We start from the raw sequence: 26,580 nt of genomic DNA on the forward strand, positions 1-26,580 counted from the left end.
ATGACTACAACTGTAGCTCCCACTATAACTGCAGAAATGGTAGCAACTGCAGCCCCCACAACAACTGGAACTCCCACAACAACTGTGGCACTGATTACAACTGCAGTCCTGCCTACAACTGTAGCTCCAACTACAACAGCAGAAACGACAAAAACTTCAGCGCCGACTACAAGTGATTCATTGACAACAACTGCAGCCCTGACAACAACTGTTGCACCCACGACAACTAAAGACCTGATGACAACTGCATCTCCCACTACAACTCCAGCCCCCACAACAACTGCTGCACTGACTACAACCCCAGCCGCGACTTCAACTGCAGCTCCCACTACAACTGCAGACCCAACAACAACTGCAGCCCTTACTACAATGGCTGCACCCATAACAAGTGCATCCCTGACTACAACTGCAGCCCCCACAACAAGTGGAACTCCCACTACAACTGTGGCACCGATTACAACCCCAGCGCCGACTTCAACTGCAGCTCCCACTACAACCCCAGCCTTGACTTCAACTGCAGCTCCCACTACAACTGAAGCCCCCAAAAAAACTGCTGCACTGACTACAACCCCAGCCCTGACATCAACTGCAGCTCCCACTACAACCCCAGCCCCGACTTCACCTGCAGGTCCCACTACAACTGCAACCCCAACAACAACTGCAGCCCCTACTACAACTGCTGCACCCACATCAACTGCATCCCTGACTACAACTGCAGCCCCCACAACAACTGTAGCACCAACTACAACTGCAGAAACAACAAAAACTGCAGCACGAACTACAAGTGATTCATTGACAACAACTGCAGCCCTGACAACAACTGTTGCACCCACTACAACTCAAGACCTGATGACAACTGCATCTCCCACTACAACTCCAGCCCCCACAACAACTGCTGCACTGACTTCAACCCCAGCGCCGACTTCAACTGCAGCTCCCACTACAACCCCAGCCCTGACTTCAACTGCAGGTCCCACTAGAACTGCAACCCCAACAACAACTGCAGCCCCTACTACAACTGCTGCACCCACATCAACTGCATCCCTGACTACAACTGCAGCCCCCACAACAACTGTAGCACCAACTACAACTGCAGAAACAACAAAAACTGCAGCACCGACTACAAGTGATTCATTGACAAAAACTCCAGCCCTTACTACAATGGCTGCACCCATAACAAGTGCATCCCTGACTACAACTGCAGCCCCCACAACAAGTGGAACTCCCACTACAACTGTGGCACCGATTACAACCCCAGTGCCGACTTCAACTGCAGCTCCCACTACAACCCCAGCCCCGACTTCACCTGCAGGTCCCACTACAACTGCAACCCCAACAACAACTGCAGCCCCTACTACAACTGCTGCACCCACATCAACTGCATCCCTGACTACAACTGCAGGCCCCACAACAACTGTAGCACCAACTACAACTGCAGAAACAACAAAAACTGCAGCACCGACTACAAGTGATTCATTGACAACAGCTGCAGCGCTGACAACAACTGTTGCACCCACTACAACTCAAGACCTGATGACAACTGCATCTCCCACTACAACTCCAGCCCCCACAACAACTGCAGCCCCTACTACAACTGCTGCACCCACAACAACTGCATCCCTGACTACAACTGTGGCACCAATTTCAACTCCAGCCCTGACTTCAACTGCAGCTCCTACTACAACTGCTGCACGCACAACAACTGCATCCCTGACTACAACTGCAGCCCACAGAACAACTGGAACCCCCACTACAACTGCAGCACCGATTACAACTGCAGCCATGACTACAACTGTAGCTCCCACTATAACTGCAGAAATGAAAGCAACTGCAGCACCAACTACAACTGATTCATTGACAATAACAGCATCCCTGACTACAACTGCAGCCCCCACAACAACTGGAACTCCCACTACAACTGTGGCACCGATTACAACCCCAGCGCCGACTTCAAATGCAGCTCCCACTACAACCCCAGCCTTGACTTCAACTGCAGCTCCCACTACAACTGAAGCCCCCAAAAAAACTGCTGCACTGACTAGAACCCCAGCCCTGACTTCAACTGCAGCTCCCACTACAACCCCAGCCCCGACTTCACCTGCAGGTCCCACTACAACTGCAACCCCAACAACAACTGCAGCCCCTACTACAACTGCTGCACCCACTACAACTGAAGACCTGATGACAACTGCATCCCTGACTTCAACTGCAGCTCCTACTACAACTGCTGCACCCACAACAACTGCATCCCTGACTAAAACTGCAGCCCAGAGACCAACTGGAACCCCCACTACAACTGCGGCACCAATTACAACTGCAGCCATGACTACAACTGTAGCTCCCACTATAACTGCAGAAATGACAGCAACTGCAGCACCAACTACAACTGATTCATTGACAACAACTGCATCCCTGACTTCAACTGCAGCCCCCACAACAACAGGAACTCCCACGACAACTGTGGCACCGATTACAACTACAGTCCTGCCTACAACTGTAGCTCCAACTAAAACTGCAGAAACAACAAAAACTGCAGCACCGACTACAAGTGATTCATTGACAACAACTGCAGCCCTGACAACAACTGTTGCACCCACTACAACTCAAGACCTGATGACAACTGCATCTCCCACTACAACTCCAGCCCCCACAACAACTGCTGCACTGACTTCAACCCCAGCGCCGACTTCAACTGCAGCTCCCACTACAACCCCAGCCCTGACTTCAACTGCAGGTCCCACTAGAACTGCAACCCCAACAACAACTGCAGCCCCTACTACAACTGCTGCACCCACATCAACTGCATCCCTGACTACAACTGCAGCCCCCACAACAACTGTAGCACCAACTACAACTGCAGAAACAACAAAAACTGCAGCACCGACTACAAGTGATTCATTGACAACAACTGCAGCCCTTACTACAATGGCTGCACCCATAACAAGTGCATCCCTGACTACAACTGCAGCCCCCACAACAAGTGGAACTCCCACTACAACTGTGGCACCGATTACAACCCCAGTGCCGACTTCAACTGCAGCTCCCACTACAACCCCAGCCCCGACTTCACCTGCAGGTCCCACTACAACTGCAACCCCAACAACAACTGCAGCCCCTACTACAACTGCTGCACCCACATCAACTGCATCCCTGACTACAACTGCAGGCCCCACAACAACTGTAGCACCAACTACAACTGCAGAAACAACAAAAACTGCAGCACCGACTACAAGTGATTCATTGACAACAACTGCAGCGCTGACAACAACTGTTGCACCCACTAACACTCAAGACCTGATGACAACTGCATCTCCCACTACAACTCCAGCCCCCACAACAACTGCAGCCCCTACTACAACTGCTGCACCCACAACAACTGCATCCCTGACTACAACTGTGGCACCAATTTCAACTCCAGCCCTGACTTCAACTGCAGCTCCTACTACAACTGCTGCACGCACAACAACTGCATCCCTGATTACAACTGCAGCCCACAGAACAACTGGAACCCCCACTACAACTGCAGCACCGATTACAACTGCAGCCATGACTACAACTGTAGCTCCTACTATAACTGCAGAAATGACAGCAACTGCAGCACCAACTACAACTGATTCATTGACAATAACTGCATCCCTGACTCCAACTGCAGCCCCCACAACAACTGGAACTCCCACGACAACTGTGGCACCGATTACAACTGTAGCCATGACTACAACTGTAGCTCCCACTATAACTGCAGAAATGGTAGCAACTGCAGCCCCCACAACAACTGGAACTCCCACAACAACTGTGGCACTGATTACAACTGCAGTCCTGCCTACAACTGTAGCTCCAACTACAACAGCAGAAACGACAAAAACTTCAGCGCCGACTACAAGTGATTCATTGACAACAACTGCAGCCCTGACAACAACTGTTGCACCCACGACAACTAAAGACCTGATGACAACTGCATCTCCCACTACAACTCCAGCCCCCACAACAACTGCTGCACTGACTACAACCCCAGCCGCGACTTCAACTGCAGCTCCCACTACAACTGCAGACCCAACAACAACTGCAGCCCTTACTACAATGGCTGCACCCATAACAAGTGCATCCCTGACTACAACTGCAGCCCCCACAACAAGTGGAACTCCCACTACAACTGTGGCACCGATTACAACCCCAGCGCCGACTTCAACTGCAGCTCCCACTACAACCCCAGCCTTGACTTCAACTGCAGCTCCCACTACAACTGAAGCCCCCAAAAAAACTGCTGCACTGACTACAACCCCAGCCCTGACATCAACTGCAGCTCCCACTACAACCCCAGCCCCGACTTCACCTGCAGGTCCCACTACAACTGCAACCCCAACAACAACTGCAGCCCCTACTACAACTGCTGCACCCACATCAACTGCATCCCTGACTACAACTGCAGCCCCCACAACAACTGTAGCACCAACTACAACTGCAGAAACAACAAAAACTGCAGCACGAACTACAAGTGATTCATTGACAACAACTGCAGCCCTGACAACAACTGTTGCACCCACTACAACTCAAGACCTGATGACAACTGCATCTCCCACTACAACTCCAGCCCCCACAACAACTGCTGCACTGACTTCAACCCCAGCGCCGACTTCAACTGCAGCTCCCACTACAACCCCAGCCCTGACTTCAACTGCAGGTCCCACTAGAACTGCAACCCCAACAACAACTGCAGCCCCTACTACAACTGCTGCACCCACATCAACTGCATCCCTGACTACAACTGCAGCCCCCACAACAACTGTAGCACCAACTACAACTGCAGAAACAACAAAAACTGCAGCACCGACTACAAGTGATTCATTGACAAAAACTCCAGCCCTTACTACAATGGCTGCACCCATAACAAGTGCATCCCTGACTACAACTGCAGCCCCCACAACAAGTGGAACTCCCACTACAACTGTGGCACCGATTACAACCCCAGTGCCGACTTCAACTGCAGCTCCCACTACAACCCCAGCCCCGACTTCACCTGCAGGTCCCACTACAACTGCAACCCCAACAACAACTGCAGCCCCTACTACAACTGCTGCACCCACATCAACTGCATCCCTGACTACAACTGCAGGCCCCACAACAACTGTAGCACCAACTACAACTGCAGAAACAACAAAAACTGCAGCACCGACTACAAGTGATTCATTGACAACAGCTGCAGCGCTGACAACAACTGTTGCACCCACTACAACTCAAGACCTGATGACAACTGCATCTCCCACTACAACTCCAGCCCCCACAACAACTGCAGCCCCTACTACAACTGCTGCACCCACAACAACTGCATCCCTGACTACAACTGTGGCACCAATTTCAACTCCAGCCCTGACTTCAACTGCAGCTCCTACTACAACTGCTGCACGCACAACAACTGCATCCCTGACTACAACTGCAGCCCACAGAACAACTGGAACCCCCACTACAACTGCAGCACCGATTACAACTGCAGCCATGACTACAACTGTAGCTCCCACTATAACTGCAGAAATGAAAGCAACTGCAGCACCAACTACAACTGATTCATTGACAATAACAGCATCCCTGACTACAACTGCAGCCCCCACAACAACTGGAACTCCCACTACAACTGTGGCACCGATTACAACCCCAGCGCCGACTTCAAATGCAGCTCCCACTACAACCCCAGCCTTGACTTCAACTGCAGCTCCCACTACAACTGAAGCCCCCAAAAAAACTGCTGCACTGACTAGAACCCCAGCCCTGACTTCAACTGCAGCTCCCACTACAACCCCAGCCCCGACTTCACCTGCAGGTCCCACTACAACTGCAACCCCAACAACAACTGCAGCCCCTACTACAACTGCTGCACCCACTACAACTGAAGACCTGATGACAACTGCATCCTTGACTTCAACTGCAGCTCCTACTACAACTGCTGCACCCACAACAACTGCATCCCTGACTAAAACTGCAGCCCAGAGACCAACTGGAACCCCCACTACAACTGCGGCACCAATTACAACTGCAGCCATGACTACAACTGTAGCTCCCACTATAACTGCAGAAATGACAGCAACTGCAGCACCAACTACAACTGATTCATTGACAACAACTGCATCCCTGACTTCAACTGCAGCCCCCACAACAACAGGAACTCCCACGACAACTGTGGCACCGATTACAACTACAGTCCTGCCTACAACTGTAGCTCCAACTAAAACTGCAGAAACAACAAAAACTGCAGCACCGACTACAAGTGATTCATTGACAACAACTGCAGCCCTGACAACAACTGTTGCACCCACTACAACTCAAGACCTGATGACAACTGCATCTCCCACTACAACTCCAGCCCCCACAACAACTGCTGCACTGACTTCAACCCCAGCGCCGACTTCAACTGCAGCTCCCACTACAACCCCAGCCCTGACTTCAACTGCAGGTCCCACTAGAACTGCAACCCCAACAACAACTGCAGCCCCTACTACAACTGCTGCACCCACATCAACTGCATCCCTGACTACAACTGCAGCCCCCACAACAACTGTAGCACCAACTACAACTGCAGAAACAACAAAAACTGCAGCACCGACTACAAGTGATTCATTGACAACAACTGCAGCCCTTACTACAATGGCTGCACCCATAACAAGTGCATCCCTGACTACAACTGCAGCCCCCACAACAAGTGGAACTCCCACTACAACTGTGGCACCGATTACAACCCCAGTGCCGACTTCAACTGCAGCTCCCACTACAACCCCAGCCCCGACTTCACCTGCAGGTCCCACTACAACTGCAACCCCAACAACAACTGCAGCCCCTACTACAACTGCTGCACCCACATCAACTGCATCCCTGACTACAACTGCAGGCCCCACAACAACTGTAGCACCAACTACAACTGCAGAAACAACAAAAACTGCAGCACCGACTACAAGTGATTCATTGACAACAACTGCAGCGCTGACAACAACTGTTGCACCCACTACAACTCAAGACCTGATGACAACTGCATCTCCCACTACAACTCCAGCCCCCACAACAACTGCTGCACTGACTTCAACCCCAGCACCGACTTCAACTGCAGCTCCCACTACAACCCCAGCCCTGACTTCAACTGCAGGTCCCACTAGAACTGCAACCCCAACAACAACTGCAGCCCCTACTACAACTGCTGCACCCACATCAACTGCATCCCTGACTACAACTGCAGCCCCCACAACAACTGTAGCACCAACTACAACTGCAGAAACAACAAAAACTGCAGCACTGACTACAAGTGATTCATTGACAAAAACTCCAGCCCTTACTACAATGGCTGCACCCATAACAAGTGCATCCCTGACTACAACTGCAGCCCCCACAACAAGTGGAACTCCCACTACAACTGTGGCACCGATTACAACCCCAGCGCCGACTTCAACTGCAGCTCCCACTACAACCCCAGCCTTGACTTCAACTGCAGCTCCCACTACAACTGAAGCCCCCAAAAAAACTGCTGCACTGACTACAACCCCAGCCCTGACATCAACTGCAGCTCCCACTACAACCCCAGCCCCGACTTCACCTGCAGGTCCCACTACAACTGCAACCCCAACAACAACTGCAGCCCCTACTACAACTGCTGCACCCACATCAACTGCATCCCTGACTACAACTGCAGCCCCCACAACAACTGTAGCACCAACTGCAACTGCAGAAACAACAAAAACTGCAGCACCGACTACAAGTGATTCATTGACAACAACTGCAGCCCTGACAACAACTGTTGCACCCACTACAAATGAAGACCTGATGACAACTGCATCTCCCACTACAACTCCAGCCCCCACAACAACTGCAGCCCCTGCTACAACTGCTGCACCCACAACAACTGCATCCCTGACTACAACTGTGGCACCAATTTCAACTCCAGCCCTGACTTCAACTGCAGCTCCTACTACAACTGCTGCACGCACAACAACTGCATCCCTGACTACAACTGCAGCCCACAGAACAACTGGAACCCCCACTACAACTGCAGCACCGATTACAACTGCAGCCATGACTACAACTGTAGCTCCCACTATAACTGCAGAAATGAAAGCAACTGCAGCACCAACTACAACTGATTCATTGACAATAACAGCATCCCTGACTACAACTGCAGCCCCCACAACAACTGGAACTCCCACTACAACTGTGGCACCGATTACAACCCCAGCGCCGACTTCAAATGCAGCTCCCACTACAACCCCAGCCTTGACTTCAACTGCAGCTCCCACTACAACCCCAGCCTTGACTTCAACTGCAGCTCCCACTACAACTGAAGCCCCCAAAAAAACTGCTGCACTGACTACAACCCCAGCCCTGACTTCAACTGCAGCTCCCACTACAACCCCAGCCCCGACTTCACCTGCAGGTCCCACTACAACTGCAACCCCAACAACAACTGCAGCCCCTACTACAACTGCTGCACCCACTACAACTGAAGACCTGATGACAACTGTATCCCTGACTTCAACTGCAGCTCCTACTACAACTGCTGCACCCACAACAACTGCATCCCTGACTAAAACTGCAGCCCAGAGACCAACTGGAACCCCCACTACAACTGCGGCACCGATTACAACTGCAGCCATGACTACAACTGTAGCTCCCACTATAACTGCAGAAATGACAGCAACTGCAGCACCAACTACAACTGATTCATTGACAACAACTGCATCCCTGACTTCAACTGCAGCCCCCACAACAACAGGAACTCCCACGACAACTGTGGCACCGATTACAACTACAGTCCTGCCTACAACTGTAGCTCCAACTAAAACTGCAGAAACAACAAAAACTGCAGCACCGACTACAAGTGATTCATTGACAACAACTGCAGCCCTGACAACAACAGTTGCATCCACTACAACTGAAGACGTGATGACAACTGCATCTCCCACTACAACTCCAGCCCCCACAACAACTGCTGCACTGACTTCAACCCCAGCGCCGACTTCAACTGCAGCTCCCACTACAACCCCAGCCCTGACTTCAACTGCAGGTCCCACTAGAACTGCAACCCCAACAACAACTGTAGCCCCTACTACAACTGCTGCACCCACATCAACTGCATCCCTGACTACAACTGCAGCCCCCACAACAACTGTAGCACCAACTACAACTGCAGAAACAACAAAAACTGCAGCACCGACTACAAGTGATTCATTGACAAAAACTGCAGCCCTTACTACAATGGCTGCACCCATAACAAGTGCATCCCTGACTACAACAGCAGCCGCCACAACAAGTGGAACTCCCACTACAACTGTGGCACCGATTACAACCCCAGCGCCGACTTCAACTGCAGCTCCCACTACAACCCCAGCCTTGACTTCAACTGCAGCTCCCACTACAACTGAAGCCCCCAAAAAAACTGCTGCACTGACTAGAACCCCAGCCCTGACTTCAACTGCAGCTCCCACTACAACCCCAGCCCCGACTTCACCTGCAGGTCCCACTACAACTGCAACCCCAACAACAACTGCAGCCCCTACTACAACTGCTGCACCCACATCAACTGCATCCCTGACTACAACTGCAGCCCCCACAACAACTGCTGCACTGACTACAACCCCAGCCGCGACTTCAACTGCAGCTCCCACTACAACTGCAGACCCAACAACAACTGTAGCCCTTACTACAATGGCTGCACCCATAACAAGTGCATCCCTGACTACAACTGCAGCCCCCACAACAACTGGAACTCCCACTACAACTGTGGCACCGATTACAACCCCAGCGCCGACTTCAACTGCAGCTCCCACTACAACCCCAGCCTTGACTTCAACTGCAGCTCCCACTACAACTGAAGCCCCCAAAAAAACTGCTGCACTGACTACAACCCCAGCCCTGACTTCAACTGCAGCTCCCACTACAACCCCAGCCCCGACTTCACCTGCAGGTCCCACTACAACTGCAACCCCAACAACAACTGCAGCCCCTACTACAACTGCTGCACCCACTACAACTGAAGACCTGATGACAACTGCATCCCTGACTTCAACTGCAGCTCCTACTACAACTGCTGCACCCACAACAACTGCATCCCTGACTAAAACTGCAGCCCAGAGACCAACTGGAACCCCCACTACAACTGCGGCACCAATTACAACTGCAGCCATGACTACAACTGTAGCTCCCACTATAACTGCAGAAATGACAGCAACTGCAGCACCAACTACAACTGATTCATTGACAACAACTGCATCCCTGACTTCAACTGCAGCCCCCACAACAACAGGAACTCCCACGACAACTGTGGCACCGATTACAACTACAGTCCTGCCTACAACTGTAGCTCCAACTAAAACTGCAGAAACAACAAAAACTGCAGCACCGACTACAAGTGATTCATTGACAACAACTGCAGCCCTGACAACAACTGTTGCACCCACTACAACTCAAGACCTGATGACAACTGCATCTCCCACTACAACTCCAGCCCCCACAACAACTGCTGCACTGACTTCAACTGTGGCACCAATTTCAACTCCAGTCCTGACTTCAACTGCAGCTTCTACTACAACTGCTGCACGCACAACAACTGCATCCCTGACTACAACTGCAGCCCACAGAACAACTGGAACCCCCACTACAACTGCGGCACCGATTACAACTGCAGCCATGACTATAACTGTAGCTCCCACTATAACTGCAGAAATGACAGCAACTGCAGCACCAACTACAACTGATTCATTGACAATAACTGCATCCCTGACTCCAACTGCAGCCCCCACAACAACTGGAACTCCCACGACAACTGTGGCACCGATTACAACTGCAGTCCTGCCTACAACTGTAGCTCCAACTACAACTGCAGAAACAACAAAAACTTCAGCACCGACTACAAGTGATTCATTGACAACAACTGCAGCCCTGACAACAACTGTTGCACCCACTACAACTGCATCCCTGACTACATCTGCAGCCCACAGAACAACTGGAACCCCCACTACAACTGCGGCACCGATTACAACTGCAGCCATGACTACAACTGTAGCTCCCACTATAACTGCAGAAATGACAGCAACTGCAGCCCCCACAACAACTGGAACTCCCACAACAACTGTGGCACCGATTACAACTGCAGTCCTGCCTACAACTGTAGCTCCAACTACAACAGCAGAAACAACAAAAACTTCAGCACCGACTACCAGTGATTCATTGACAACAACTCCAGCCCCCACAACAACTGCTTCACTGACTACAACCCCAGCCCCGACTTCGACTGCAGCTCCCACTACAATGGCTGCAGCCAGAACAACTGCATCCCTGACTACAACTGCAACCCCCACAACAACTGGAACTCCCACTACAACTGTGGCACCGATTACAACTCCAGCCCTGACTTCAACTGCAGCTCCCACTGCAACTCCAGCCCCAAAAACAACTGCTGCACTGACTACAACCCCAGCCCTGACTTCAACTGCAGCTCCCACTACAACCCCAGCCCCGACTTCACCTGCAGGTCCCACTAGAACTGCAACCCCAACAACAACTGCAGCCCCTACTACAACTGCTGCACCCACAACAACTGTAGCTCCAACTTCAACTGCAGAAAAAGCAAAAACTGCAGCACCGACTACAAGTGATTCATTGACAACAACTGCAGCCCTGACAACAACTATTGCACCCACTACAACTGAAGACCTGATGACACCTGCATCTCCCACTACAACTCCAGCCCCCACAACAACTGCAGCCCCTACTACAACTGCTGCACCCACAACAACTGCATCCCTGACTACAAATGCGGCACCGATTACAACTCCAGCCCTGACTTCAACTGCAGCTCCTACTACAACTGCTGCACCCACAACAACTCCATCCCTGACTACAACTGCAGCCCTGACTTCAACTGCAGCTCCCACTACAACCCCAGCCCCGACTTCACCTGCAGGTCCCACTACAACTGCAACCCCAACATCAACTGCATCCCTGACTACAACTGCAGCCCCCACAACAACTGTAGCTCCAACTACAACTGCAGAAACAACAAAAACTGCAGCACCGAATACAAGTGATTCATTGACAACAACTGCAGCCCTGACAACAACTGTTGCACCCACTACAACTGAAGACTTGATGACAACTGCATCTCCCACTACAACGGCAGTGCCAACAACAACTGCAGCCCCTACTACAATGGCTGCACCCACAACAACTTCATCCCTGACTACAACTGCAGCCCCCACAACAACTGGAACTGCCACTACAACTGTGGCACCGATTACAACTCCAGCCCTGACTTCAACTGCAGCTCCCACTACAACTGCGGCCCCAAAAACAACTGCTGCACTGACTACAACCCCAGCCCCGACTTCAACTGCAGCTCCCACTACAACTGCAGCCCCAACAACAACTGCAGCCCCTACTACAACTGCTGCACCCACAACAACTGCATCCCTGACTACAACTGCAGCCCCCACAACAACTGGAACTCCCACTACAACTGTGGCACCGATTACAACTCCAGCCCTGACTTCAACTGCAGCTCCCACTACAACTGCAGCCCCAAAAACAACTGCAGCCCTTACTGCAACTGCTGCACCCCCAACAACTGCATCCCTGACTACAACTGCAGCCCACAGAACAACTGGAACCCCCACTACAACTGCGGTATCGATTACAACTGCAGCCATGACTACATATGTAGCTCCCACTATAACTGCAGAAATGACAACAACTGCAGTCCTGCCTACAACTGTAGCTCCAACAACAACTGCAGAAACAACAAAAACTGCAGCGCCGACTACAAGTGATTCATTGACAACAACTGCAGCCCTGACAACAACTGTTGCACCCACGACAACTAAAGACCTGATGACAACTCCATCTCCAACAACAACTGCAGCCCCCACAACAACCGCTGCACACACTACAACCCCAGCCCTGACTTCAATTGCAACCATCACTACAACTGCTGCACCCACAACAACTGGAACTCCCACTACAACTGTGGCTCCGATGACAACTCCAGCCCTGACTTCAACTGCAGCTCCCACTACAACTGCAGCCCCAAAAACAACTGCAACCTCCATAACAACTGCTGCACCCACTACAACTGAAGCCCTGATGACCACTGCATCCATGACTATAACTCCAGTCCCGACAATAACTGCAGCCCCTATGGCAACTGCTGCAGAAACTACAACAGCTCCACCACCTACAACTGCATCCCTGACTACAACTGCAGCCCCAACAACAACTGCAGCCCCTACCACAACTGCTGCACCCACAACAACTGGACCTCCCACTACAACTGTGGCACCGATTACAACTGCAGCCCTGACTACAACTGTAGCCCCCACTACAACTGCAGAAAAGACAACAACTGCAGCGCCGACTACAACTGATTCATTGAGAACAACTGCAGCCCTGATGACCACTGCTGCAGAAACTACAACAGCTGCACGTACTACAACCTCAGCCCCCACGGCAACTGCAGCTCCCACTACAACTCCCTCCCCAATCACAACTGCATTCCTGAGTACAACTGCTGCACAAACTACAACTGCATCCCTGACTACAACAGAAGCACCCACGTCAACGGCAGCCCCCACAACAACTGCTGTACCGACTACAATTGCTGCATCCACTGCAACTGCAGCCTCTACTTCAACAGCAGCACAAACAACTGCATCCCTGACTACAACTGCAGCCCCGACAACAAATGCAGCCCCTACTACAACTGCTGAAGACAATACAACTGCATCCCTGACTACAACTGCAGCACCCACAACAACCCCAGTACTGACTAGAACTACAGTCCAGACGAAAACTGCAGCTCCCATTACCACTGCAGTAACAACAACAACCGCAGCATCGACTAATACTGCTGCATTGACTACAACTGCATCCCTGACTACAACTGCAACCCCCACTACAACTACTGCACCAATTACAACTGCATCCCTGACTACAACTGCAGCCCCAACAACAACTGCAGCCCCTACTACAACTGCTGCATCCACAACAACTGCATCCCTCACTACAACTGCAGCCCAAAAAACTGTAGTTCCAACAACAGCAGCCTTCACTCCAACTGCAGCATCTACTACAACTACAGCCCCAACTACAACTGCAGCTCCCACAACAACTGCATCCCTGAAAACAACTTCAGCCCCGAGTACAACTGCTGCAGAACCTACAACTGCATCCCTGACTATTACTGCAGACAAAACAACTGCAGCTCCAACAACGGCAGCCCCCACTACAACTACAGCCCCGATAACAACTGCAGCACCAACTACGACTGCTGCACTGACTACAACTGCAGCACCCGCAACAACTGCAGCCTCTACTTCAACTGCAGCACATATGACAACTGCATCTCTGACTAAAACGGCTAACCCCACAACAACTGCAACGCCCACCACAACGGCAGAAACGTCAAGTGCAGAACCGACTACAACTGCAACCCCAACTACATCTGCAGCCCCATCTACAACTGCAGCCGCGACTACAACTGCAACCAAGACAACAACTGCAGCCGCCCTCACAACTACAGCCTCGACAACATCAACACCCACTACAACTGAAGCACTAACTACAACTGCAGAAATGACAACAACTGCAGCCCCTACCACAACTGCTGCACCCACAACAACTGGACCTCCCACTACAACTGTGGCACCGATTACAACTGCAGCCCTGACTACAACTGTAGCCCCCACTACAACTGCAGAAAAGACAACAACTGCAGCGCCGACTACAACTGATTCATTGAGAACAACTGCAGCCCTGATGACCACTGCTGCAGAAACTACAACAGCTGCACGTACTACAACCTCAGCCCCCACGGCAACTGCAGCTCCCACTACAACTCCCTCCCCAATCACAACTGCATTCCTGAGTACAACTGCTGCACAAACTACAACTGCATCCCTGACTACAACAGAAGCACCCACGTCAACGGCAGCCCCCACAACAACTGCTGTACCGACTACAATTGCTGCATCCACTGCAACTGCAGCCTCTACTTCAACAGCAGCACAAACAACTGCATCCCTGACTACAACTGCAGCCCCGACAACAAATGCAGCCCCTACTACAACTGCTGAAGACAATACAACTGCATCCCTGACTACAACTGCAGCACCCACAACAACCCCAGTACTGACTAGAACTACAGTCCAGACGAAAACTGCAGCTCCCATTACCACTGCAGTAACAACAACAACCGCAGCATCGACTAATACTGCTGCATTGACTACAACTGCATCCCTGACTACAACTGCAACCCCCACTACAACTACTGCACCAATTACAACTGCATCCCTGACTACAACTGCAGCCCCAACAACAACTGCAGCCCCTACTACAACTGCTGCACCCACAACAACTGCATCCCTCACTACAACTGCAGCCCAAAAAACTGTAGTTCCAACAACAGCAGCCTTCACTCCAACTGCAGCATCTACTACAACTACAGCCCCAACTACAACTGCAGCTCCCACAACAACTGCATCCCTGAAAACAACTTCAGCCCCGAGTACAACTGCTGCAGAACCTACAACTGCATCCCTGACTATTACTGCAGACAAAACAACTGCAGCTCCAACAACGGCAGCCCCCACTACAACTACAGCCCCGATAACAACTGCAGCACCAACTACGACTGCTGCACTGACTACAACTGCAGCACCCGCAACAACTGCAGCCTCTACTTCAACTGCAGCACATATGACAACTGCATCTCTGACTAAAATGGCTAACCCCACAACAACTGCAACGCCCACCACAACGGCAGAAACGCCAAGTGCAGAACCGACTACAACTGCAACCCCAACTACATCTGCAGCCCCATCTACAACTGCAGCCGCGACTACAACTGCAACCAAGACAACAACTGCAGCCGCCCTCACAACTACAGCCTCGACAACATCAACACCCACTACAACTGAAGCACTAACTACAACTGCAGAAATGACAACAATTTCAGTCCCCAGCACAACTCCAGCCCCAACAATAATTGCGGCACCCCCTACAACTGTAGCCCTGACTACATCTGCAGCACCGACTACAACTGCATCCTTGAGAACAACTGCAGCCCCCACAACAACTGGAACCCCCAGTACAACAGTGGCATCGACAACAACTGCAGCCCTGATTACAACTGAGGCATTGACTACAACTGCAGAAACAACAACGACAGCCCCTATTACAACTGCAGCCCCCACTACAACTGGTGCCCCGACAACAACTTCTGCACCCACAACAACTGCAGCCCCAACAACAACTGCAAAGCCGACAACAACTGCTGCACCTACTTCAACTGCAACCCCCACTACAACTGTAGCCCCAACTATAACTGCAGCCCTGAGTACAATGGTAGGCCCGACTACAACTGCAGCCCCAATAACAACTGTAGCCGCCCCCACAACTGCAGCCCCCATAACAACAGCAGCCCTCACTACAACAGCAGCCTCTCCTACAACTGCTGCTTCCCATACAACAGCTGCCCCCACACCAGCTGCAGCCTTGATGACAACTGCAGCCCCAACTACAACTGCAGCCCTGACTACAACTGGAGCCCCTACTACAACTGCAGCTCTGACTAAAAGTACAGTCCCCACTACAACTGCAGCCACCACTACAACTGCAGCTCTGACTAAAATGACAGCCCCAACTACATCTGCAGCCCCCACTACAACGACTACAACTGCAGCCTCGACTACAACAACTATAGTTCTCACAACAACAACTGCAGCCTCTACAGGTCCACCATTAGGAAACGAGGGTGTCCAGAACCTGTTTTTTAGAATTATTAGACCTTTTGTAGATGAGTTGTTAAACCCAAGCTCCCCTGAATTCCAGGATCTAGCACGTCTTATCGTCACACAGGTAAGCTGTCATTACTGACTTCAGTATGAATGTTTTATCTCCTTTAAGTCAGAACTCATGTCAGTGCCTGGGTTAAATGATTGTATTCATAAAATTGAATTGCAAGAAGAATCTGCTTCCACTGTGACTCTGAGTAATACTGTCTATCGTGTGCATTGTAGATACAATTATTCAAGAGATCCAGTTAACGAAAAACAAAGCTGTAATTCCCGATTTAAGCTGTAATTCCCGATTCTCAACTTTTTTTTTATTAATGCCTGTATCGGACCAAACCCACCTGGCCATTTTCAGGGTTAATGGTATCAATCCAAACACATTTTTTTTTGTTCACAAATATACACTAATCGAGCACTCTATTTTATTAAACCTACTTATTCATGTGATTATCTAGTCAGCCAATTATGTGGCAGCAGTGCAATGCATACAACCATGTAGATATGGGTCAGGAGCTTCAGTTAATGATCAACCATCAAAATGGGGAAAAATGTGATCTTAGTGATTTTGACCGTGGAGTAAATGTTGGTGATTGTTGTTTGGTGGTTTGAGTATCTCAGAAACTGCTGATCACCTGAAATTGTCATGCACACTAGTCTCTAGAGTTTGCAAAGAATGGTGCAAAAAACAAACAAAAAAACATAATCCAGTGAGCAGCAGTTCTGCAGACAGAAACACCTTGTTAATGAGAGACGTCAGAGGAGAATGGCCAGACTGGTCAAAGCTGACAGGGAGGTGACAGTAATGCAAATAAGCACACATTACAATAGTGGTATGCAGAAGAGCATCTCTGAACACACAACTCATCATAACTCTAAGTGGATAGCCTACAGCAGTAAAAGTCTAATAAATACTTAATAACATGCTCACTGATTGTAGTTTTATTGAATCCACATTTAAAACATTTTTTAAAAGGACAATGAGCTTTCCTGCCATGACAATCATACAAATGCAAAGTCTCGAGCTTTAGGAGTAAAGTTAGTCATGTTCTCATTTTTGAGATGGCATCTTGCCTACAGATATATACAGATATGTGCTGGTGATATAAGAGCCTTTATATTGTACAGCAAGCAAATGGCAATGGGCTGCTACTGCATGCTTTATAAGAAGGAACCAATGGTATTCATCACTGGAGTAATAGTCATATGTACAGTGCATCCGGAAAGTATTCACAGCGCTTCACTTTTTCCACATTTTGTTATGTTACAGCCTTATTCCAAAATTGATTAAATTCATTTTTTTCCCTCCAAATTCTACACACAATACCCCATAATGACAATGTGAAAAAAGTTTTTTTGAGATTTTGGCAAATTTATTAAGAATAAAAAATTAAGAAATCACATGTACATAAGTATTCACAGCCTTTGCCATGAAGCTCAAAATTGAGCTCAGGTGCATCCTGTTTCCACTGATCAACCTTGAGATGTTTCTACAGCTTAATTGGAGTCCACCTGTGGTAAATTCACTTGATTGGACATGATTTGGAAAGGCACACACCTGTCTATATAAGGTCCCACAGTTGACAGTACATGTCAGAGCACAAACCAAGCATGAAGTCAAAGGAATTGTCTGTAGACCTCCGAGACAGGATTGTTTCGAGGCATAAATCTGGGGAAGGGTACAGAAAAATTTCTGCTGCTTTGAAGGTCCCAATGAGCACAGTGGCCTCCATCATCCATAAATGGAAGAAGTTCGGAACCACCAGGACTCTTCCTAGAGCTGGCCGCCTGTCTAACCTGAGCAATCGGGGGAGAATCTTAGTCAGGGAGGTGACCAAGAACCCGATGGTCACTCTGTCAGAGCGCCAGCATTCCTCTGTGGAGAGAGGAGAACCTTCCAGAAGGACAACCATCTCTGCAGCAATCCACCAGTCAGGCCTGTATGGTAGAGTGGCCAGACAGAAGCCACTCCTTAGTAAAAGGCACATGGCAGCCCACCTGGAGTTTGCCAAAAGGCACCTGAAGGACTCTCAGACAATGAGAAACAAAATTCTCTGGTCTGATGAGACAAAGATTGAACTCTTTGGCGTGAATGTCAGGCGTCATGTTTGGAGGAAACCAGGCACCGCTCATCACCTGGCCAATACCATCCCTACAGTGAAGCATGGTGGTGGCAGCATCATGCTGTGGGGATGTTTTTCAGCGGCAGGAACTGGGAGACTAGTCAGGATTGAGGGAAAGATGAATGCAGCAATGTACAGAGACATCCTGGATGAAAACCTGCTCCAGAGCACTCTTGACCTCAGACTGGGGCGACGGTCATCTATCAGCAGGACAACGACCCTAAGCACACAGCCAAGATATCAAAGGAGTGGCTTCAGGACAACTCTGTGAATGTCCTTGAGTGGCCCAGCCAGAGCCCAGACTTGAATCCAATTGAACATCTCTGGAGACATCTGAAAACGACGCTCCCCATCCAACCTGATGGAGCTTGAGCAAAGGCTGTGAATGTACATGTGATTTCTTCGTTTTTTATTTTTAATAAATTTGCAAAAATGACAAAAAAAACTTCTTGTTGTCATTATGGGGTGTTGTGTGTACAATTTTGAGGAAAAAAAAGAATTTATTCCATTTTGGAATAAGGCTGTAACATGTGGGAAAAGTGAAGCACGGTGAATACTTTCCGGATGCACTGTATTTGCCATAAAATTTTACCTAATCTCAGTACAGATAGAAAAAGGTACTTTTTATTTTCATTTGATGCTAGATAAATTAGTGAAGGTTTGATTTGGTTTGATTCAGTTGCATTATCTTTTATAGTGGTAATGTGAGCTTGACTAAATGCAGTGGACAGTTTTGTCCTTCAAATCCCTTTAAAGCAAGTGCAGCAAAAGACGAAGTGAACTGTATCTGCCAGTAAAAAACATTTTAATTTAATTAATTCATAATGCAAAGGACAAACATTTATTGAATCTAGGCCAGACTAACATGGTGTGAGATGCGTGAACACAGAGCAGATTAAAAACTGCCTCACCAGTAGTAATAGTTAAGGAAGGAAAGATGATTTTGTCAATTTAATTCCACAACTCTGTTTGATTAAACTAATCATTTAGAAGGAAATAACATGCAACTTAATTATGTTGTCCAATTTGCAAAGATAATACGATAATAAGAGATCCTGCAATGCGTTGTTTACAAATCAGATTCTCAGAATTCTCTCAGATTATTTTTGAGATTGTGTTACATTTAAAAAAAAAAAAAAGATTTGCTACTAATCCTTGGTATGACTTCGGATTTTGTATACTTTTAACCATTGACTTATCTTATGTTTTCATTATGTTTACTGAAAAGTTACATGTTTAAATCTATAATGCAAATTTATATTTGTATTGAACTAACCTGCATAACCTGCATATGTTCTGGCTCATTTTTCACAGTTGAACCGTGCCTATCGCAGAAGATACCCCAGAACCTACAGGAGGTGTAGGGTTCGAGGTCTTAGGTAAGAGTAGTAACATTGCCATGGTGATTGGTTACCAGGGATGTCATATTAGGGGACTAGAAAGTTTGAAGGGGGCTCAGAGATTGCATTTGCACAGGGCCCAGAATTCCATGCTACATCCCTGTGGGTTTCTACTGCAGTCACTACCCAGAATGAGACATGGCTATTAGTGGTGCTGCTGCGTTTTCTACTGAGCCACTTTGATATTGTAGTGGCAGAAGGACTACAGCAAGCAAACTCCATAGAGACGTCTGCTTCATGGCTAACCTGCAACCCTTTTCTGTTCCTTCCTTTCTCTTTCCCTTCATCCGTAATCTCTTTGTCTTTTCCTCACCACCACTCCTCCTCCCCCCCCCCTCCCCCCTTGCTCTTTCATGACCTTCCCGTGAACAGGCGTGGGCGTCCTTTGTCTACTGTTGTCAACCGGATGGACACCATACTAGTAGACACAGAACTGATATTTGTCAACCAGTCTGTGGTTGCAAATGTGACTGAGATAGAAACAGCCCTTCAGGAGGCCATTGATGATTCAACTGTTGACTTGAACATCATTCCATCCAGCATTAATGCAGGTCAGTTTTTTACTCTTCACTCAAGTAGCATCATACTTATTAACACTTCCTCTATGCAGTGTCAAATGTGCATATGTAAAATGGTTCTGATGCATTGTGGTATTATTTATATATGTAATGCTGATCCTTGTTTTCCTCTGATAGTCTTTAGTTATCTGTAAGCTGGTCACACAAGATCATGATATACAATAATTATCTGACACCACTCTAATTATTTGTTTCATCACGGTCTTTTGTAATGCAACCTGCTTTTGATATTTATTGTTCAACTTTTGTCTCAAAACAGCAGCCACTAACACCTCTACTCCAGCTACAACAAGCAGTGCCATGGCAACAAACAAACCCCAGGAAGTCATCACATTTCTGTTTCCTCTTTATCTAGTCATTTACTTTCTGTCAGCAGATATGAGGCTGCCTCATATTTTTTGCCAGATAAATAAATAAGCCTTTATGATTTGGATACTTGATGCTACTCTATGACGGGTAATTTGTTTGAACAGATTTCTAAAAAAAAAGTGCCTTTCCAGGCATATCCTTCACTGAGTGCCTCATTGAGCCATTGATCAGGTAATCAAAGTTCTTTATACATATATCACGTTTCTTATACAGTCATGGACAAAAGTATTGGCACCCCTGCAATTCTGTCAGATAATGCTCAGTTTCTCCCAGAAAATTGTTGCTGTAGGGACTGTGTTCTTTTCTTTAAAGGACTCATTTTGTTTTCTGTAAACATTGCGTTGATATCCTTTACCAAAAAGCTCTACTTTAGTCTCATCTGTCCACAAGACCTTCTCTCAAAAGGTTTTTGGCTTCCTCAGGTAACTTTTTGGCAAACCATTGTGGACAGATGAGACTAAAGTAGAGCTTTTTGGTAAAGGATATCAACGCAATGTTTACAGAAAACAAAATGAGGCCTTTAAAGAAAAGAACACAGTCCCTACAGTCAAATATGCTGGAGGTTCCAGGATGTTTTGCGGTTGCTTTGCTGCCTCTGGCACTGGACTCCTTGACTGTGTGCATGGCATCATGAAATCTGAAGACTACCAAAGAATTTTGGAGTGCAATGTAGGGCCCAGTGTCAGAAAGCTGGGTCTCCGTCACAGGTCATGGGTCTTCCAGCAGGACAATGACCCCAAGCACTCTTCAAAGCACTCAGAAATGGTTTGAGGGAAAGCGCTGGAGAGTTCTGAAGTGGCCAGCAATTATTCCAGATCTGAATCCCATAGAACATCTGTGGAGAGATCTCAAAAAAGCAGTTTGGAGAAGGCACCCTTCAAATCTGAGTGACCTGGAGCAGTTGGCAAAAGAAGAGTGGTCCAAAATTCCAGTAGAGAGGTGTAGGAAACTCATTGATGGTTACAGGAAGCGATTGTTTTCAGTTCTTTTTTCTAAAGGCTGTGCTACCAAATATTAAGTTGAGGGTGCCAATACTTTTGTTCGGCCCTTTTTTGATTTAGGTGTAAAATTATATCTGATTTGGATTTTTGTCAATTCTTTTTTGTGTTTTTTCATTGCAAGCCAAACAAATAAAGATATTAAAACCAAAACATTTGTAATTGCAACAATGTTCTGGGAGAAACTGAGCATTATCTGACAGAATTGCCAATACTTTTGTCCATGACTGTATATATTTCTTTAAAAGTTCTTTGTACATATATACTCACTGAGCACTCTATTAGGAACATCTATACACCTACTTATTCATGCGATTATCTAATCAGCCAATTGTGTGGCAACAGTGCAATGCACACAATCATGTAGATACGGGTCAGGAGCTTCAATTAATGTTCACATGAACCATCAGAATGGGGAAAAAATTTGATCTAAGTGACTTTGACCTTGGAATGATTGTTGGTGGCAGACAAGGTGGTTTAAGTATCTCAGAAACTGCTGATCTCCTGGGATTTTTGTGGAAAACATGGTCTCTAGTCTAGTCATGCGAAAAACATCCAGTGAGCGGCAGTTATGCGCACAGAAACACCTTGTTGATGAGAGTGGTCAACAGAGAAGGGCCAGACTGGTCGAAGCTGACAGGACAGTGACAGTAACGCAAATAACCAACAGTGGTGTGCAGAGGAGCATCTCTGAACACACAACATGTCAGACCTCTAAGTCCAACAAATAAGTCTAATAAATACCTAATAAAGTGCTCACTGAGTGTATATATATTTATACACACTTGCACAGCTTTTAAAGTTGGAATCCAGGTGGAAAACCAAATGAAACTGTTTAAGTCCAAATGTTTTGAATGAAAACTGCTCCTTCACCCCTTTCACCATTATAAAACATAAATCTAATCTGTCCTTTTTTCATATATATTTACATATCTTTGGACTAATTCTAAAAATGTGAAAGCTATGATATGGGATTGCTCTGTATCATATATTTATTTAAATTGTAATGTATAATGATACATTATGAAGTGATTATTAAAGCAACCATTAAATCAAAGACAAATTAGCATGTAATTAATAAATGTAGCATATGAACCAAAACCACACATAGCAATGCTCAGAGAGGATATTTACAATCATTTGATTAAAGAATTGCATGTAGGTTACAAGATGACATTCAAACATAACTCCCAAGTTGCAGGCCTGATTTTAACAGTTCTATGAAACTATAAACTGTGATCTCAACGCAGTGCAGCTGCTGTTTACACATGCCCCTTTGGTATGATGTGGAGAACAGGGAAACATCCTTGCGATATTAGCTAGCTTTCTGTTGCTAACGTTAGGGATGTTGACAGTAGATATTTGTTTACTAAAGTTGACGTTTTCATCTTTTAAAATGAATGTTAATAAATGTTAATGTTCAAATGAATGTTTATTCCTCCCATGTATGAACATGATTATTACATGGTTATTATTGTTTTGTTCCATGTAGTTGGTTGTCGATAGCGCTCTCTGAGCGTTCAGAGAGTCCACGGTCGAACATTCAGAGCACTGTGCTCTGTCTGAAAAGATGGTTTAGCAACTGAACAGTCCAATCTAAAAATGGTGGAGAAAGTTGTTGCAAAATAAGATGGTTGTGGCCTTCCCTTCTCTGGTAATGTTTTTTTGCGGGGAAAGCGGTCACAAGTCCTCAAATGTGGGATTGGGGTTCACACACACTAGTCTCTAGAGCTTGCAAACAATAACAAACAAAAAAATGCAGTGAGCAGCAGTTCTGCAGACAGAAACACCTTGTTAATGAGAGATGTCAGAGGAGAATGGCCAGACTGGTCAGAGCTGACAGGAAGGCCAGCCATGCTAGCATCTGTGTATTGGATGTACGGCAGCTTTGGATCAGCAAACCCTAATACTGGAGCAGTTGTGAGCTTGTCGATGATGGTATTGAATGCTTCCTGGCAGTCACTCATCCAGTGGCCACTAAAGGGTGAAGTAGAGGTCTTTGTTCAACTTACACATAACACTTCTACACTGTGGTAAGTAACCTGCTAACTTGACAATTGGCTTGACGATATGAGAATACTTTTGTGATGAATGTCCTGCAATACCCTGACAATCCCAAGAAAGATTTTAATTCCTTCAAGTTCTTCGGTCTGGGCCAAGCTTCAGAGCTTCAAGCTTCTCAGGATCTGTCTCAACACCATTCTTCAACACAATGTGGCCCAGGTAAGGAACCAAGCTCTGGAAAAACTTCTCCAATGAGAGTTTCAAGCTATACTCTTTTAGTCGATTCTTGGAGAACACTATTAAGTCACCTAAATGGTTAAATTGGCATTTATATAGCCAACCATTATATGGCCTTTATCCAAAGTGCTATACAATTGATGCTTCTCATTCACCCATTCATACACACACTCACACACCAACAGCGATTGGCTGCCATGCAAAGCACCAACCAGCTCGTCAGGAGCATTTAGGGGTTAGGTGTCTGGCTCAGGGACACTTCGACACAGCCCGGGCGGGGGATCAAACCGGCAACCCTCCGACTGCCAGACGACTGCTCTTACTGCCTGAGCCATGTCGCCCCTAAGAAGACCAACACCTCCTTTAAGTGCAGGTTACACACACATCTCTCCATTAGTCTTGGGGTGCCTGGGGCTTGGGGTGTACGGTTAGTATATGGCTGAACTCCCAGAATCTAAGAGGACAGACAAATGTGGTCTTCGGCTTGTCTTGTTCTTCAATCTGGTAATACCCAGACTTCAATTCGAGGACAATGAACCACCTGGACCTAGTCAGGCAAGAAGGTATCCTCTAGGTTTGGGAGGGCGTATGCATCGTTGATGGTCTGCATGTTCAACTTCCTATAGGTAACAACCTATAGGTAATTATAAATGTGACTCTGTCTCTCATGAAATGTCCAGCAGCTCTAGCAGATGTTTCCGCATGGCTACAATGTCTTGGGGATGTATGGGTCGGGCGGGATGTTTGAATAGGGTGTTATTCAACACAGACCCCTGGGTGGTCGGCGAGTACCGCGAGTCTGTCCGATGGGAGGGGAGGTCTCCCACGACCATGCATTTAGTTTGGGTGAACTCCCCACACTAATAGCAAACATACATTAATATTGACACTACTTCAGTACGCTTCTCAGCTCCACTGACAGAGCGGGAGACTCAAGAGAAAGCTGAATACACAAACAGCCACCAGGATCTCCTATATAGAATTCCGGGCAAAGGTGCAAATTCACAAAGCTCCCACTGAGAGGAGCGACAACTCCAAACTGGCGTATTTAACCTTAGTGTAATACACAGAAACAAACATGCACTAAGAAGGCAACAAAGAGCACAAGAATCTGGTGCTTAATACCTATGCGGAAGCAGCCTAAATACAATCAACTACGGGGATCTCTAACTTACAATCCCCAACTATCGGGGGTGCGCAAGGCTCTAGGATGTTACCCCTGACAGCGGTGTCTTGAGCCTTAGTGCTACATGCACAATAACAGAAATAAACCATGACAAAAATAAAAACAATGAGTTGAAAGTGACATAAAGAAACACCTTGCTGTACCAAAGTAAACATTATGTGCCTGTCAAATTTGAAAATGGCATGCTACGGAAAACAGACACACAGCAGCACCAAGAATAATTTCCACGTACGGATAGAGGGAACATTGACTTATCCCTTATACTTGATCAAAGCTGTAGGGAGTCTGAGCCAGTCTTAATTACCAGAGGGCCTTAGTACTCCTAAGTCCACTCAAACTCAGGTCCTTCCTCCAAAAAGGTAGCTTTTAAGCAAGGTGGAAATAAACCATGTGGACGAAAATCCAATGAGAGCAAGCGTGTGAAAAAGGGCACAACAATTAGGCCTAGGCAGAAGGAAGCTGCTAACGGGGCCTCAATTTCCAGAGGAAGGATTCCAACTGTCGTGTGTCTGACATTTGTGTGACTGTCCTCACTACCCTAAAGTGATGAAGGGTCACTGCGTGTTCGGCTCCCACATGCTAATCAGACCACATATAGCAGACAATTGGAATCAGTAGTCAGCACAAAGATATTGATTACCTGATAGCCAAAGTGAAACAAATCACCAATTAGCAGAAATATGGCAAGTGCTCCCTCTAGCAGAGGAAGTGCCTGGAAATTCATCAGAAGAGAAGTTCAGAACTGTGACACTCCAGTATGAATCTATACTACTTTTTCTATTAGAGAGAGCACTAATGGGTGTCTCGGTGGCGCAACCTGTAGAGCACTGACCGCATGCTCATTGCGAGCCGCGATGTCGGCGGTTTGAATCCG

The 26,580-nt window shown here is 47.6% G+C and overlaps 2 protein-coding genes across 3 annotated transcripts; both read left to right on the plus strand.

Annotated features, from left to right (window-relative positions):
• On the plus strand, window positions 1-16,154 carry LOC133114208 (probable cyclin-dependent serine/threonine-protein kinase DDB_G0292550). The gene is made up of 16 exons (XM_061223377.1): window positions 1-12; window positions 1,182-1,312; window positions 2,609-2,734; window positions 2,969-3,076; window positions 3,393-3,450; window positions 4,890-5,020; window positions 6,317-6,442; window positions 6,677-6,784; window positions 7,001-7,126; window positions 8,945-9,034; window positions 10,763-10,882; window positions 11,213-11,500; window positions 12,545-12,790; window positions 14,051-14,346; window positions 15,203-15,366; window positions 15,984-16,154. The coding sequence occupies exons 1-16, from the start codon at window positions 1-3 to the stop codon at window positions 16,152-16,154; spliced, it is 2,301 nt and encodes a 766-aa protein (XP_061079361.1).
• Window positions 16,123-21,544, plus strand: LOC133115424 (uncharacterized). Of its 2 annotated transcripts, none has more exons than XM_061225332.1 (4): window positions 16,123-16,878; window positions 20,249-20,313; window positions 20,707-20,885; window positions 21,172-21,544. In XM_061225332.1, the coding sequence occupies exons 1-4, from the start codon at window positions 16,363-16,365 to the stop codon at window positions 21,327-21,329; spliced, it is 918 nt and encodes a 305-aa protein (XP_061081316.1). In that variant the 5' UTR covers window positions 16,123-16,362; the 3' UTR covers window positions 21,330-21,544. The 2 variants fall into 2 exon arrangements, with proteins under 2 accessions (XP_061081316.1, XP_061081317.1); XM_061225333.1 differs by having other exon boundaries at window positions 21,175-21,544.
• Window positions 21,545-26,580: the final 5,036 nt, after the last annotated feature.

The sequence above is a fragment of the Conger conger genome, chromosome 16 (assembly GCF_963514075.1).
Source record: "Conger conger chromosome 16, fConCon1.1, whole genome shotgun sequence".
Classification (NCBI taxonomy): Eukaryota; Metazoa; Chordata; class Actinopteri; order Anguilliformes; family Congridae; genus Conger; species Conger conger.